At 51.7% G+C, this 16,167-nt stretch overlaps 1 protein-coding gene across 1 annotated transcript in view; it reads left to right on the top strand.

The window, feature by feature from the left end:
- Positions 1–16,167, top strand: part of LOC133347287 (papilin-like) — a 46,067-nt gene that overhangs the window by 25,639 nt on the left and 4,261 nt on the right. Inside the window, 16 exon segments of the mRNA XM_061559422.1 lie at positions 4,087–4,216; positions 4,708–4,831; positions 5,748–5,813; positions 6,866–7,079; positions 7,451–7,609; positions 8,235–8,423; positions 9,184–9,334; positions 10,342–10,419; positions 11,048–11,090; positions 11,515–11,728; positions 12,346–12,454; positions 12,837–12,898; positions 12,900–13,237; positions 14,163–14,303; positions 14,944–15,074; positions 15,875–15,983. Coding sequence (XP_061415406.1) covers positions 4,087–4,216; positions 4,708–4,831; positions 5,748–5,813; positions 6,866–7,079; positions 7,451–7,609; positions 8,235–8,423; positions 9,184–9,334; positions 10,342–10,419; positions 11,048–11,090; positions 11,515–11,728; positions 12,346–12,454; positions 12,837–12,898; positions 12,900–13,237; positions 14,163–14,303; positions 14,944–15,074; positions 15,875–15,983 — 2,258 coding nt within the window.

The raw sequence follows: 16,167 nt of genomic DNA, 5'->3' as shown, positions 1-16,167 counted from the left end.
ACAATCGTTTAAGAAAAATATATTTTATTATGAAGCCCATTGCCATGGCGGTATTGGCAAATTAATGTTACTGCATTCTTCAGATTGTAAGACCTTCTGGAAAGTAATACACAACCCATACCCCTGGGGTAATTTTAAAGAAAGGTGTGTTTTATAATCGGGATAATATAGTACTATATTAGGCAGAGGAATCTTCCAGGAGAGTATACTGAAATCAGATCTTTGGCAAGACAAAATATTATCCAGATTATTAGACCGACCCCAAACTTTTCTAAAAAATATGTTTGGTCAACACTGCTGAGATTCTGGGATGGAATCCATGATGAAATTGGGCTATTCTGCAAAGTGAGGTTGATATTCTCAGTTCAGTGAGGAAAATAAAATAACAAAAGTATTGTATGCTCACGTGAGCGCTGGGATGGCTCTCACACCTCCAGCAGAGGTTGGATTCATATATCGTCTAAATGCAATTTTAGAGGAAAAAAAAGAGGCAGTCAGCCTTAGCCAGAGGGGAAAAAAATAAGTTTTTGAGCCTGGGCCCAAACAGGAGCAGGAAGTCAACAGCTTGGATGGATGGGGGGGAAGGAACTTTCACATAATGGGGGCAGCAGAGAAGAATGAGCGACCTCCCTCTGACCGAAGGCTGTTCAGGTTGCAATCCAGGAGGATTAACACTGACACACGGTGGCTGGTAGAGATTTGCAGGAAAGATTTGAAAAAATAACCATTCTCTCCAGGGGGTTTATTTTTCAATTACATTCAAGTTACACTCGGATGTTTGGCCAATTCCTTTCATTTTTTTTCTCTCAATTCTATTCGTGCTGCTTTGAGCATAACGTTGAGAGACAAATTTATTTCTATTCAGAACCCTCACGGCGAGCAGAGAATGGCCCTGGTAGATGACGGCACGGATCTATTTCCGAAGCCACCGCACGAGATCTTTTATATCCACACGAGAGGGATACCATGTAATGCCCTGCAAAGATGTTTAGCGGTATGTCATTCAAATAAATGCTTTTAAGTCTCAGAGCTGAAATAAGCAACATGAAGTGGGGGAAAAATAGTAACGTTGTGTTTTTTTTAATAGTCACTAATCAGTGACCTCGTTACACGGGACGGTTGCAACCTGGAGTCTCTCCCAGGGTTCTCAGCAGTGCTGACTCGTTTCTTTAACCCCAGAGCCACCCGACCATCAGTCTTGAGAGATTCTTGGGAACGATGTTTATTTTTCTACAGGTATCAAAGTGCTTCCAAACGGGGCACCTGAGCTCAGAGGGCCCTGTTTCAGGGGTGTTTTTGGAAAAATATTCGGACGCTGGGGAAAAGCCATCGGTCGGGGGGGTGGGGGGGGCTGTAGTTTTGTTTGTGTTGTAAATCGAACCCCTGCACGGGTGCAGTATTTTTATTCGGTAAGACTGGTGCCAGTGAAGGTCTCCTTCTTTCACGACGTGGGCTCGTTTTAGGAGCTCAGAGCGTTTACAAACAGCCCTGCGGACTTCCCACGTGGTTTCTTTTAAATAAAATATACGGCCCTCAAAATGCAAACAGATTTTTATTTGAAAGTTGTCTCGTCGGTGTTTTTTTTCTTCTGATAACCACGTTGGGGCATAACCTTCGTTAACGGCGCACGTGACACTCATTTACAGCGAGGCGATGCTAGTTTTAGCAGCCTAAATTCACGCGATGTTACTCTACGATGTTACTTTACGAGGTTACGACGAGAAGATCCATGTACTGTGCCTGCAAGTCGGTTGTTTTAAAACAAAATGCCTCAGTGCAACTTCGGCATCGTAAGCAATTTTGCCGGGTCGCTGGCAGTTGAATCATGTGCCTAACATTCATGGTAAAATGTATGTAATCGCCATTATGTGTTTGTGTTTAGTTTGCTGTGCTTCTCCTGCACCTCCCATTAGCATGGTTGGCTATGTACGGTGGGAAATAAGTTCAGCAAACATAATCTTTAACCATCATCGATCCACTTTTGGATGAAGGTTTCCCCAACTTGTCGCCATCTCTCACATATTTGCCATGCGATAATCCACATCGCCAAACACCACACATCTCTCTCCACGTGTTTTAGTGGCGTTTAAAAATGATTATTGGTAATTTGGCATAGCAGAGTTTAAACATGGCCTTGCCCGGGCACACAAAGCTGAGAACTTAAAACAGGCGGCACGCGCTTGCTCATTGAAACCAATGAGCAAGCGGCACTGATTGAGAACGTTATTTTTCTGGAACATTGGTACGCTGCTGTTCATTTACATAAATTAATTTTCCAAAAATGTACTCAATTTCCAAAGATGACCGGCTTTCAATGGACCCCAAGACTCCTAAGAAATGAGTCTCGTTTCTTTGATTGTGTCTCTTCTCCTGCTCTCAAACACTGCGCCTCTCCGGCCTCCCCACGTGCCGTGAAGAAGGGCAAGTACCGGAGACATCGCCTCGCACCAGCTCTTTTTAAGGCCACAGCGTCATTGCCGAATGCGTTAAGTATTTTTTTTATTTTCCCAAAAGCCTCTTGTTTGCCCCTATTGCGGGAACAGACACGCTTCCCCGATAGGGACGTCCTTCTTGGGCGTGCTGCGACTCATCCCTCTCTGTGCCCGAGGCAAGGAAAGATCGGGCAGCGCTTACATCCGTGCGATTGCTCGCAGAGCTTGGGAAGGAGAGGTGATGGATTCTACGGTTGTCGGGAGAGGTCTGGGATTCAGAGGAAGGATTTTTTTGGGGAGTTTCGCAGGGATGGAGGAGGTGCGGTTTTGTTGTGGGTTTTCGCTGGCATGGAAGATGTACCAAGGCACAATGCGTGCCTGGGTACTTCAACGCCGCGCTTGCGCCATTCCAAAGCAGGGCATTCTCAATTTTAATTTCCACATGAAAGAGAGAGAGAGAGACAGCTTATTTACAGCATTCTCCTGTCGCCATGTCCTGTCGTACATCAAGCGTTTTCAAGTTGACCAGACGACAGTTTTCATTGCGCCTGGCTGGTAAGTGACTCCTCGCCTATGTCGGTGTTTTACACAAACTACGCAAACTGCCATTTTGTATTTCTTTAGAGCAGTGGTTTTTGTTCTTTTATTTTGGTTCCGAGGCCGTGCCTGCTGCTTTTGTTCGATTCGGCTATGGGATCTGAGGCAGCAGGAAAAGAGGGGAGAAGACCTGAAAGGCACGGATGACTCAGTTTATAAAAACCGGTCGAATCGCTAAATGCTATGCACTCCGGTCGGTGTTCAGTTCTGCAAAAAAACTTTTGCCAAGTTTTCTCGAGAGACCCCATAATTGGGAGCAGCAAATTAAAGGACATCAAGTTGAAGGGTAGACGTAGACTAGAGCCAAATAACGATGTGACTGTCGCCACTTTGATTATGCAACAATGTTTGCGGTACAGTCATTGCGTGTAACTGTATAGCGCAGTAAAAACATATATATTGATTTCCATTTAATATAAATTACTTTTCTTTTCGTCTGCCTAACTCAATTTAATGAAGCAAAAGAGCATCAGGATTCAAATTCTAATCTCGCCGGCGCGTTTGCCGTGTACTGTCCTTAACGAGGGCTGTAGTACCGCTCGTCAATGGTGCCCAGCGGTAGCGCATCGGTCGCTTGTTCAGGAGGTTTCTGGTTCGAGCCCAGCAGCCACCTTGGTTAATACTGCGATTGTATTAATGCGGGATTCCACGCCGTTGGCTTTGCCGTTGAGGTAAAAAAAAAAATCCCACGACGTTGTTTGAAGAAGAGTAGGCAGGCCATGGTGCGCTCAGTCCACTATCCAATTTGACCAACTTTGGTAAATTACTCCCAAATTACTCAATTTGGAGAAGCCTCGTAGCATCATCGCCCTCCTACTGGCAGACTAATGCCCACTCGCAGGTCGGGGCTGCCTGTTCACCTTGTGCCGCATGGGGACAGCTGCCACTGGGGGTCACCCTTGGCAAGACTGTCGCAGAGATGTACAGTGCTGCAATGGGAGGCGCGCGGTATGCGCGTGAAAGGCGACGATATGAGACGCCACGATGGGGTCATTAAAGTTTCAAGACGATGGCGGCAAAAATGCTGAAGCGCATTTCTTATTGAATCACCACGCAGCTGATCGGCCAGGAGCGGAACCCCGGGGTGCAGTACGAGTACTACACGGTGTACGACGCAGAGGAGCTGTCCCGTCGCGGCATCTGGAGCCACAGCTCCTGGAGCCACTGCAACATGGACTGCGGCGGAGGTGAGCCACCGAAGAAGAGTGATTTTGGACTTTGATAGAATTTGGACCCTGGAGTCAAAATACTGTTATATTATTTTAACTCTATGGTTAAATATCCAATGATAGCCAAATGATCGTCCCCCATGAGAAAAGCACCTACCCACCCCCCCACGCCTGGAGTTAAGATACAAATATTTATTTGGACCCAGGAGCAAAAATTATATCCATGCAATATGACCGCTATATATTAATGGGACTCCCCCGGGGTTAGAATGCTGTATGGGATTGTTAACGTTAAATGTCGGCTCGTGGGGCGATGACACGCAACTGTGCAAACGAGAGGGAAAAAAAGCTGGAACAATAAAAAGACGACACGGTTAAAACGGGACGCGAAAGAATCGATTGTAGAGTTGGATCGTGACTTTGGATTGCGCTAACGAATGGAACCGCCGAGGCGGCGTTGGTTGGAATCGGGTGGCGGACCGATGCTTGCTTCCTGTGCGGTTGAGCAGGACAGCAGACGCGAACGGTGTACTGCACCCGGGACAACGAGGTGACGCACGAGCACTTCTGCGGCGAGCCGAGGCCTCGCAGCAACCAGAGCTGCAACACCCACGCCTGTCCACCCGGCATGTGGTGCGTGACACGCAGACAGATCCCACGTGTAGCCTGAACAAACTGTTGGGGCAAGTGCTGTTACCGAGCACCTATGAAGGCCGGCACGGCACACGAAGGGGTGGGGGGCCAGAACCGTGCTCGGCTGCCTTTGTCTCCCCAGTGGTGATGTTTACACACCGCCCAAGGTACTCATTTGATGCTGAGTCGATCTATGAGACGCCCAGGACCGGTTCAGATAATTGTCACTGGTGTTGGCCGTGAGCGGGAATCGACTTTGGGTGGTCGGGTTCGTAGCGCAGCATGCTAGCCGCTACACTACCGCGTGACCCACACACACACCCAACCACGCAGTCACCCGCCCAACCGCTCACCCACCCACTCACTTAGCCGACCCGCCAAACCTCTCACCTACTTACCCACCCAACCACTGAACTCGCTCACCTGCCAAATCGCCCTCCTGTCCACCCAACACTCACACGCCCACTCACTCACCCACGTGCCCAACCACTCATCCAACCACTCACCAGCCCACTCACTTGCATGGTGTTGGGTGAAAGAAACTTAAGGTAACTCCAGTCCATTGATATAACGCCAGTTTTATGAAGTGGCTCGGACATCTTTAACGAATTGTAATAATCTAATCTAATATTTTCACCGTACATAAATAAAATACAAAAAATGTGGAATGTCAGTGAATGATTACAGAATTGCCTCTGACACTACCTGCTGCTGATTTGGAGCTCATGCCCTGCAAGCGCCTTGGATTGGTTTAGCAGATGTGGATCGTCACCAGGCATGGCTGCTGCCCTTCGACAAAGCGACAGAGAAACTTTAGATATTGGTCAGACCGGGACTTGAAACTGGTCCTGGGTTTTATTTATCTGCTTTCTCCCCACGCCATGTCTCTGTTTCTTGGCCCACGTGTTCCCCTCAGGTTGTCGTACAAGTATAGGCCAGAGGAATGGAGCTCAAAGCGAGCGGCCAGTTCATCCACCTACAGGTAACTGCAGCAGCGCATTCGCCAGCAGAGCTGCACCACACACAACACTGTGCTGCGGCTTCATCCTCCGGCAAATCTCACTCGTCTTCGCACGCCCAGGGGTGGAGAGGATGGCACAGTGGTTAGCGCCATGTATTACGAACTCGGAGACCTGAGTTCCCTTCTTGGCCGTGGCGAACGTGAGCAGAGAGTAATATTTGAACCGAGGGCCTCGCCCTCCTTGGTGAAGTACGGTCAAAACAACCACACCCCCCCCCCCCCCGTAACTGACACTGTGTGGAGAGACCTTCATCCAACAATCTCAGTCGTTTTCTTTCACACCCTACAAGTACAACAAACAAACCGTGCCACTCTCACGTTTGCCCCCCCCCCACCCCCCGCAATTACAAACTTAGGGCACACACGCTGCCCCTTCCACACCGCGACGACGCGGCGGCACCGCGTTTAAAGTGACAGGGCAAATAAGACCACATTGGGCCACGATGACGCAGTTTAAGTTGAACAAACTCTGACCAAGTGTTAAACGATTAACAGAATGAGGTAACGACACGATCTGCTTTTCGTCTGCCGTGCATTCCGCTCTAGCTCTCTCACCTCCTATGCTCACGAGGCAAGGTCACAACACCCTTCTCGCGATTGTACCAAGGAAGTTAAACACCACGGGGCTGGTCCGGGATTGAGATAAACGCAATGCCTTAGTGTAACACGGAGGCAAATACCTGGTGTTAAATAAATAAAGCATTGTTATTTATTTAACACCAGAACAGTGGTTAGTGTTAGATTTGAAGCTTTCGTGACTGCAAGGATTCATACTCTTAGTTCTTTCGGTAAAGTCACGTAGGTAAAAAATTAAATTAAAATTTATAATTTCATTTTTTACCTACGTGACTTTACCGAAAGAACTTAGAGTAGTGGTTAGTGTATCACGCGGCTAAACCGGCGGCTTCCCCGCCCACAAGCTAACAGCGCTTGCGTGGCCACCACCGAACGGACCGTGCGTGCGCCTCTGCGCGTGTCACGTCCCCACCCCGCCGCCTCGTGCCGCCCCGCAGGTGGCAGGCGGGCGCGTGGGGGCCGTGCTCGGTGAGCTGCGGCACGGGCGTGCAGGCGCGCCCGGCGTCGTGCCTCCGCGAGGAGGGGCGCTCGGGCCAGCTGGCCGTCGTGGACTCCGTGCTGTGCTCCGCCACGCTGGGCGAGGGGCCGGCGGCCGAGCAGGCGTGCTTCCAGAGGGCCTGCCCCGAGTGGGTGGTCGGGGAGTGGTCCGCCGTACGTTACCCGCCCCAGTCCCCTTTACACGTGTGCGCGCGTGTGTGTGTGTGTTGAACTTCTTTCGCACGAATCGTAGCCGAACGTGCTAATCAGAGGTGCGGGGGGGGGGGGGGCAGGACAACAAACTAAACGCAAAAATAAGTTCTGAAGAAATGTTAATGTATGTGTGAATGAGGGGGTGATCACCCCAACCTTGAGACTTTGAAAGTTGGTATTTCATTGACATTTACCAGTGAAAAATACATTCAATGTTTTATAAACAATAACGAAAAGTATGAATAATGTAGGACCACATTTATAAAGTTTGAAATTTCAGGACCGCTTCGTGTGCACTCCACGTGTTTGCTGTGCATGTGCGCTACGCGCAGTGCTCGGTGCGGTGTGGGCCGGGCCAGCAGACGCGGGAGGTGACGTGCGGCTCGAACGACGTGCACGGCTGCGGCGACAGCAAATGCGTCTCGACAACGCGGCCGTGCAACCTGGGCCCCTGCCCCACGGCGCAGTGGGTCGCCAACAGCTGGAGCCCCGTGAGCCTCGCCGCGCATAGCGCCTGCACGGTCTCCCTGCCTATCCGCGTTAGCATCTGGGCGCTACGGTGGCTAGGAGATCTTCTTGGTTCTTTCGGTAAAGTCGCGTAGAAGGGAGTTAATAAAATGATAAAAATAAAACATAATGAAATAATACAATTCTCACGACGTTTCGGCCACAACGCAAGCAGCCATCCTCAGGTGAAGCTCAAAGTTATGTGGAATCCCACCCCGTGGTGGCGGTTAAATTTCGATTTAAAGCTTTCATGACTGCAGGGACTAGGAGATGTTAACTACCTCGCCTGATATCCAGGAGGTCGTGGGTTCGATGCAGACATCGCCCATCCCCCCCACCCCTACTTTGAAAACCTGGCAGGACCCCTCCTGAAAATTAATTAAAACTCAGACGTTCCTGGGTAAACGAGTGTAATGATAAAATGTAACAAACCACTCCACCCACACCTCTAAATTGAAGTCTCATTTCTTTAGAACTGCTTTTTGTGCTTGGTTTGTTTCCCTTCTCCTGCACCTCCGATGAGCACGGTTGGCCATGTACGGCGCGAAAGAAGTTCAACATACATACACACGTGCAACATACACGTACGTGCGTTCTCGCGTGCGCCAGTGCTCGGTGTCATGCGGCGAGGGCGTCCAGCTACGCATGGTATTCTGCTCCACGGCCGTCGGATCGCAGCAGCAGCAGCAGACGGTGAACGATGGGCAGTGCTTGGGGCTGCGGCCCCACGACTCCCAGATGTGCTCAGAGGCTCCGTGCGAGCAGACGTTCAGCTGGTTCATCGGCCCGTGGGGCCTGGTGAGTGGCCTCAGATTCGGGCTGGGCTCGTCGTGCCAATGGTTTGTTTACGTTTCGTTACGTTTTTATTTCGCTCTCCTATGTGTTTTCGGGTTGTTTGCACGCCACCGTTAGGCACGACGACCAGCGTTTCGATCCACGTGTTGGGGGAGCTTCTTCTGGTACTAAAATCCCAGCACGTGGAGTGAAACTACCTGTAAAGCACAGCGGAGAGCTGTACAGCGCAAGTTCAAAACAAACCCTACGCAGTAGTGTTAATTTAACCTTGTCTTACATTTTTCTGTTAGCTTTGGTCATGCATCCTAGTATGTTGTGTTGAATTAACCATTTGTGATTTTGATAATTGCTTTAATATGTAATTGTCATGTATGTAAGTTGTCTGATCAAGGTCCCCCTTAAGAAGCGACTTTTAAGTCTCGATGGGTTTTGTTTTATTATGAAATTGACTACACGTGGCATAAAAAAAATCACTCACGAGGTGAACTGTTAATAAAATTAAGTGGCCTTCACGCAGAAATGTATTTACCACCTTCTCAGGATACAACACGGTCGCGGCTGTGCAGTTTAATGAATAAATTAGCCGCGGTATATTTACACGAATTGCAACGCCTCCTAAGAAGAATGTAGTGGAAATAAAACGAGGCATAATAACGCCGAAGGAAAATGGAAGTACAAAAAAAATATACGATTTTTTTTTTAATCCACTCAACCTCGTTTATCTCTGTCGCCACCGCCCGCCCGCCCGCCCGCCCGCCCCCAGTGCTCCGTGAGCTGCGGCAAGGGAATGCGCAAGCGGCAGATCCTCTGCTTCAACCAGGAGCAGCTGAGCCAGGAGTCGGGGCTGTGCCGCTTCCTAGAACGCCCCACTGAGTGGGAGCACTGCAACAGCCAGGCCTGCTACCTTCCTCAAGGTGCCGCCACCTGGCCGCACCCGCCTGACACCCGCCCCCCCCCCCCCCACAACGCAGTGGGAGAAGGGTCAATGAAATCATATCATTAGCACACTTAGTATTCGTGCCATTCTTTATTGGCGCAAACCTATCACGAAGGCGCTGTGTTTCACAAGTGGCCTGTATTGGTTTCACAGGAGGGCGCGATGTGGCAGCGTGGCTCCACTCGATGCGCCAATTTGCGAGTAATGTTCAAGTTTGGCAACTTTGGGCCGTGACTCCGGTACGCGTGACCCTCCTGCGAATAACGGTCACGGGACCTTTGACGGCCGCTGTGTGACGGTGACGAAGCAGACGGCGAAGATTTTTTGTTGTTGTTGGCAGTAAACCCGAGGAGGTATCAACCTGGGCGGCTGCTTACGCTCGAACTGCGAGCCTCCGCAATGAGCGGCAGAGGTCGCAAATGGGTTTGATTCCTTACCCGTACCCGGCCGCACCAGGGTCGTAAACGGCTACCCGTACCCGGCCGGGTACGGGTAGCCGGGTATCGGGTAGGGTACGGGTATCGGGTACCCGATTGCGACCTCTGATGAGCGGCAAACGTGCCACCGCTAGGCCGATTCGCCGCCCCCATAATGCAATTCCCTCCCTGCAACTATTTCTACAACCATGCAGCCCGGTATAGTTGTACATGTATAGTTGTGCCCCCTGGTATTCAAAACAAAGCTGCCAAACCGGGGAGCCTCCATTGTGTTTTGGGGATTCGTATTCCGTCCAAGGATAGTCACGTGTGCGTGCACACAAGAGCTGGAATGGCGGCTGCATCTACTGCATAGGTAAGAAGGTAAAGGTGGAGCCCTGCAATTTCTTACTCACGCTACTGCTGGTGGGAGTGCCTACACTAGAAGGAGCTCGAGAGAGATAGTGTTTTCGTGACCTGCCCTTCCACGCGATGGCTGCAGCTGTCCAGCTGATATGATTGCTTGTTGCTGCATCGGAGTTTGTCTCTGGCGTGACGCGTGATGCAGAGGTGCCCAGCAAAGCAGACCCCCGGGGCTACGACTCCACGGACCAGTCCGTCGCCCTGCAGCCCCAGAGAAACAACGGTAATGCCGGCCCCGGGGGGGCTGGTGTTTTACACCGGCATGCGCACTTGAGACTGTTAAAGGCCCATGGTGCACTGGGGGCACGGTGGAGATGGACGGTGTATACATGGCATGTAATTGAAATGTGTAATCTAAAGTACATTTGCAATTTGTATCTGAGTTACATGAGACACGGAGAATTGGTCATTTATATCTACATTGCATTACTTGAGTATTTTAACTTGAATTGATTTTGCCCATCTCTGGTGCTGGCAACACACCGGTCACAACTTTGTGTGAGCAATGGCATAGAGCGATAGAGATCTGTCCTGCTGATGGAACGGTTTGTTGAAAAGTGAGTTTGATGACCAGTGATTGGCTGACAGACCACGCAAGATCGGGTAGTCATGTGACCTCTGTCATGGATGGGATTGGAAGTTGCCAATCCACTTGCAAACGATAAGATTTATGCAGATTTTGGATTCGGAAATAAGATTTATTAAAACATTTAACAAATGTTAATTTATACAAAAAAAATCACTCCCCCCCCCTACAAGAAATATCATTTATCCACTGCCTTTGCTGAATCGTGAAGCTCTCTTCTCTGTGCACTAATCGTTGGTACCATCTCTGTGTGCGCTGCGTGCAGCATACTGGCCCGCCGCTGAGACCCAGAGCTGCACAACCTCACGGTACCGTCCCGTTTTATTTGCAAGGGTGACGTTAAACGAGCTATAACACTGTCTCGTGAAAAGAACTGTTAACGACTCGGAAAAAAACTCATACTGACTGAACCGAAATGATGACACATATGGGGGAGGGGGGAGGTGGTGATCGATGGACAGGGTGTGGGGGTGCGAGTGACTGGATGCACAGGATCGGTGACGTAAGTGTGGAGTGAGCAATGCACGTGTGGAATGAGTAACAGATGAGTGGGGCGAGTGATGGATGAGCGAGGATGAGCTGTAGACATGCAGGGTGAGCCACGTATATTGTACTCTGTGGGTGAGTGACGGATGCGTGTGGGGGTGAGCGACGTCCTTTGTGGGTGAGTGAGGGATGCTTGCGGGGGGGAGGGCGGGTGGGGTGAGCGACGTTGCTCGGTCCCTTCTGCAGGCACGGCTGCTGCCCCGACGGCGTGCTGGAGGCACAGGGTCCCAGTTTCTGGGGCTGCCCAGGCTACGCCCCGAGTGACGCTAGGGTCCCCAATGGGCACGACGCGCCGCAGGTCAACAACAACAACCACAACAACCACAACGGCTACAACAACAACGGCTACAACGACGGAGGATCCAGCAATGGTTACAACCGGAACCCGGGCACCTACGAGGTTTGGGTCACAAACCAATTCCACGCGGCCGTGGGGCTCCATTGTTGGTGGAGGTCGGTGTGGTAAAAGCCACCGTTGTGCTGTACTTCTATGCACCAACGATGATGCTCCTCTTCACCCACCGGTGCTGACCAGGGCGGTGAAGTATAGCGTACCGCGTAACCTCCACAGCTCGCATGGTGTGGGGAGTCCCTGATCCTAGTTTGGAATATATTAAAGTTTGCATAACACGAGTATTTTTGTTTTGCTTAATTTTTTTAAAGTGATGATTATGTTTGGAAATGTTATCGACCGTCCGTTGTGTTGGCGGCATCGGCGAAGGTTAATCCCACGCTTGGTGCCAAGGTTAGAACCGATTTAGTGACCGTTTGAAAGTACCTTGTAAATAAAGCACCATGTACACAAATAGACGTAATCGCATTGAATTCGAGGGTCAGGCTGCCAGGGTGTCGAATGCGAGGGGCCGTACACGAACGTTCCCCCACGATTCTTTCCACCACCTCTTCACCCTTCTCGCCCTTCTCACCCCTCCCTCTCCCATCTTCGTCGCCACTGCGACCCCACCCCACCCACGGCGCACGTCGTCGTCCGTCTCCCCCCTCTGCCTCGCCGCGTAGAATGGCGGAGGCTGCTGGCAGAGCGCGTACGGATGCTGCCGTGACCTCGTGACCCCCGCCCGGGGCCCCGAGTTGCAGGGCTGCCCGCAAAGCTACGCGAGTAGCGGCGGTGAGGCTCCCTTACCTTCCCTATGCATTCCATTCGTTTCACTGCATTGTTTATCGTAGTAACCGCCACCTACTGGCAGAGGTCACATACGGGTTTTGATTCCTTACCCGTACCCGGCCGCACCAGGGTCGCAAACGGGTACCCGTACCCGGCCGTACCCGTACCCTACCCGATACCCGGCCGGGTACGGGTAGGGTACGGGTATCGGGTACCCGATTGCGACCTCTGCCTTCATGGACATCTGTGAAAAAGAGCTTCATAGCCCATCGGATTTCTCCAGAATACAGATTCCGATTCACTTCGCCAGTCGGGCGTGTGGGGCGAGTCGGGAGGTTCAGGGACGACCGAATGATCGCGCACCTACTTTCCGCGCTGCCTCCAGACCCCGTGTGCGGACTTCCCCTGGACAGCGGCACCTGCTCTGATTGGTCGGCCAAGTGGTACTTTCGTGGCCGACTCGTCCGTGTGCAACCGCTTCTGGCACAGCGGCTGCGGCGGCAACGCCAACCGCTTCGACTCGGAGGAGGAGTGCGTGAAGGCGTGCGCCCACGTCGGGGCGCACATGTCGCACCACGCCGGCACCCACCACGGTGCCCAGCAGCACAACCAAGGCGGCCACAACGGCCACAACGGCCACAACAATGGCCACGGCGGTGGAGGGAACAACAACAACAACGGCGGTCATGGTGGCGGTGGCGGTAATAGTGGCAGCCATGGCAATCAACAGGGCAGCCACTCCAGCAGCAGCAACAGCCAATACAGCTACACGTACACCAACTACAGGTGAGTGGCATGCTGGGTAATGAATGGAGCATGCTGGGTAATGGAGCTTGCTGTGTATTTTCTGTTCGATATGGCTGAGAGACACCTAGAAAAATAATGGGTAATTCTGAGTCCATGTTATTATCCCTTCAACAAAGGTGACAAATGCTGCTGATTGTGCTCACGACGGAGCCTTTAAATACACGGCAGCACACGAGTAGTCGCCTCGGTACTGAGTCAGTAGCCACGTGGTCGTTGTGTAGATTTAATAGAATTATCGTTACAGTTTAACTCCTTTTGTCTGTGATGGAGTCAGGGGGGGTAGACTTTGCAGGTCCTGTCCTTAATCTACCCAATAACTACCGGGAACCGTTGATTAGTCGGTCACCCCCAACCCCCGCTGTGTGGCTATGCCCCTGGTCCCCCTCCCCCAGTATCGGGGGCCTGCTGAATAATGTTACAAAACAGTGGGCCTCTTGCGAACCTGCCACTGCTCTTCTTGGCAGCCACTACCGTCAAAACCGTGCGCAATCCGCACGCGCTAATGACGGAGCGCTGGGTTAGCATAGAGAGTTCTGTGCGTGTCTATTTGTGAGAACAACTGTCGTTGCGTTAAACTTGACAGATTAATGACTAACAAATGAAGCCTCACTGAGTATCGAGACTGACGAGCCCACGGGCCCAGTCTCACCGATTGCTTCGGTGCGCTCTGGCTAATGGTGACCCCGTGCCCTCTCGCCGCGTCTTTCTTCGAGGGCTTTTACTGATGAATGCAAGCTGATAGACAACACCGCTGGCTGCTACATTGTCGCATTTTGAGGGTCCTCTGAACCAGCGAGCTCTCCGCTCCCCCGACCGCCCACGGTGTTTAATATCGTTCTCCGCATGCCGCTGTCCCCCGCCGCGTTGCCCGCGCCCCCTCGCCGACCCCGCCGTGGCTGCGCAGCACACGGGTGCTCAACCAGGACCCGGCGGTGGTGACGGCTCGGATCGGCCTCCCCGTGCAGCTGCACTGCTGGGTCGCCGGCAACGTGAGGCCCTCCATGGAGTGGCTGAAGGACGGGCGGCCCATCTCCGAGCAGAGCAGGTTCACACATCATGCACGTCACCATCACGCTCCCCCCGTTCATGGCGTCCGCCACACCGGTGGCACGGCCCTGAAAATCCTGGTACATCACACGCGCGGGTTATGACGTAACACTCGCCGTTTGCTCAGGGATGTATTTTATTGGCAGTTGCGCAAGCTGACTGGGTAATGCATCCGTGAGCCTCACGAGCGTTATTGTGCCCTCCTGGCACGGTCGTATAGAGATAATAGACTATAAAACGATTAAAACTAGTGTTATTTTACAAGGTAAAACCCACTGAGCTCTAGCTTTTTCTCAGAAGCAACCTGGCCACAATTGATATCTCAATGAAGTGGCTCATTATGTGCAAATGTATAGCAGCCAAATATTTTGAACGAACGTTCATTCTAAATGTGAAGGGACAAACAGGAGGGCCCTGGAGAAAAATCCACGCGACCACGGGGAGAACATGACCTCCTGTATACCAGGCAAGGTAGTTAACATCTCGCCACCGTGGCGCCCGAGTGCATTTGTGCAGGTATCTGTAAATGTGTGTGAACGTGTCCCAACTACGTGGGTGGCCACGCATGTGCGGTTGATGTCGTTATCGTCGTCGTTGTTGTTGTTTGTGCTTCTGCGGCGACGTGCCCGCCAACGCAGACGGTACACGGTGCTGTCCAACGGCACGCTGCAGGTTGCGGACGTCCTGCAGAGCGACAGCGGCCTCTTCACCTGCCGCGTCACCACCGCTCGCGGCACCAAATTCCGCAACATCAACCTCGTCATATCCGGTGCGTGACCGCAGGGATTGTCTCGAGCGAGCCTCGCCGCCCGCCGTTTTGTGTTACCTCTTAAAAGGAAGATTTTGGCTCGATGTTTACTTGGTGTGGTGTGTAAACATCAGCGCCGATCACACAGCCTACCCCCCCCTCCCCCCATTGAAGCCGGCATGATCCGGGCCTTAATAGGTGCTCACTTATGGCGATTGCTCAATAATTTGTGTGCGTTGGTCTGTACTACCTGTATGTATTTCGCACCGTACGTAACCGACCAGTGCTTTATCAGGCCTGTGGGCCCCAATGCCAATGCCACCATCTGCACACTCGATAATCACACCGCCGGCTGTTACATTGTAGAATCACTACCTCGGCTGAATGGCCCAGGCTGTCCTGAAATGAGTTTTCAGTTTTGTTAATGATAAAAATACTTGAAAGTTATAGTCTGGAAACAATTCCTAAAATAATTTTGCCCACTCTTTAGGTCAGGTCATCCCCTCTCAAAAAGCGGTTGTGCTGTGTAGCTCTCCAATGTGCTGTTTGAGTCGCACCGTGTGGCACGATGTCCGACGCTTTGCTTCACGGGGTGTGAGCTTTCGAATTCCATCTTCGAAGAAGCCACGTGCGGGGAAAAGTTGGGGCATGATGCCGAACAACGCGCGGTATGACCCGAATACAAAGCGGAGAGCGATTCCTTGCTTGTGATGACATATTTGCTTCCTCTTGTTCCGCAGCTCTAAGTGGGACGGTAAACACGCCTTAAAGACGCCAGTCGTGTAGTGCGCCACTCTGACTTGCATCGGTGATGCGCGCAGGTGAGCTGCGCATCGTGAAGGCCCCGAGCAGCATGCACGTGTCGGAGGGTCAGCACGTGGAGCTGCCCTGCACGGCCTCCGACAAACGGGCCTTCATCCAGTGGACACGGTACTTGGATGCGCCTTTGGATACACACTGCTCTTTGTATTTTTGGTGACCCAGGCTACTGTCGCAAGGTTGAGAAATCAGTCTCGTGATTTCTCAACCTGGGTTAAACAAATTCACGTGAAGCTCGAAATGTAACGCTGAGAGAGAGAGAGAGCTAGCGACCGAGCGTTCATCTCCCTCTGCG

This window comes from Lethenteron reissneri, chromosome 25 (genome assembly GCF_015708825.2).
Source record: "Lethenteron reissneri isolate LAM-NWPU_2019-01 chromosome 25, ASM1570882v1, whole genome shotgun sequence".
Lineage (NCBI taxonomy): Eukaryota > Metazoa > Chordata > Hyperoartia > Petromyzontiformes > Petromyzontidae > Lethenteron > Lethenteron reissneri.
Note: the sequence above shows the minus strand (reverse complement) of the source record. Positions and strands in the feature narration are given on the sequence as shown.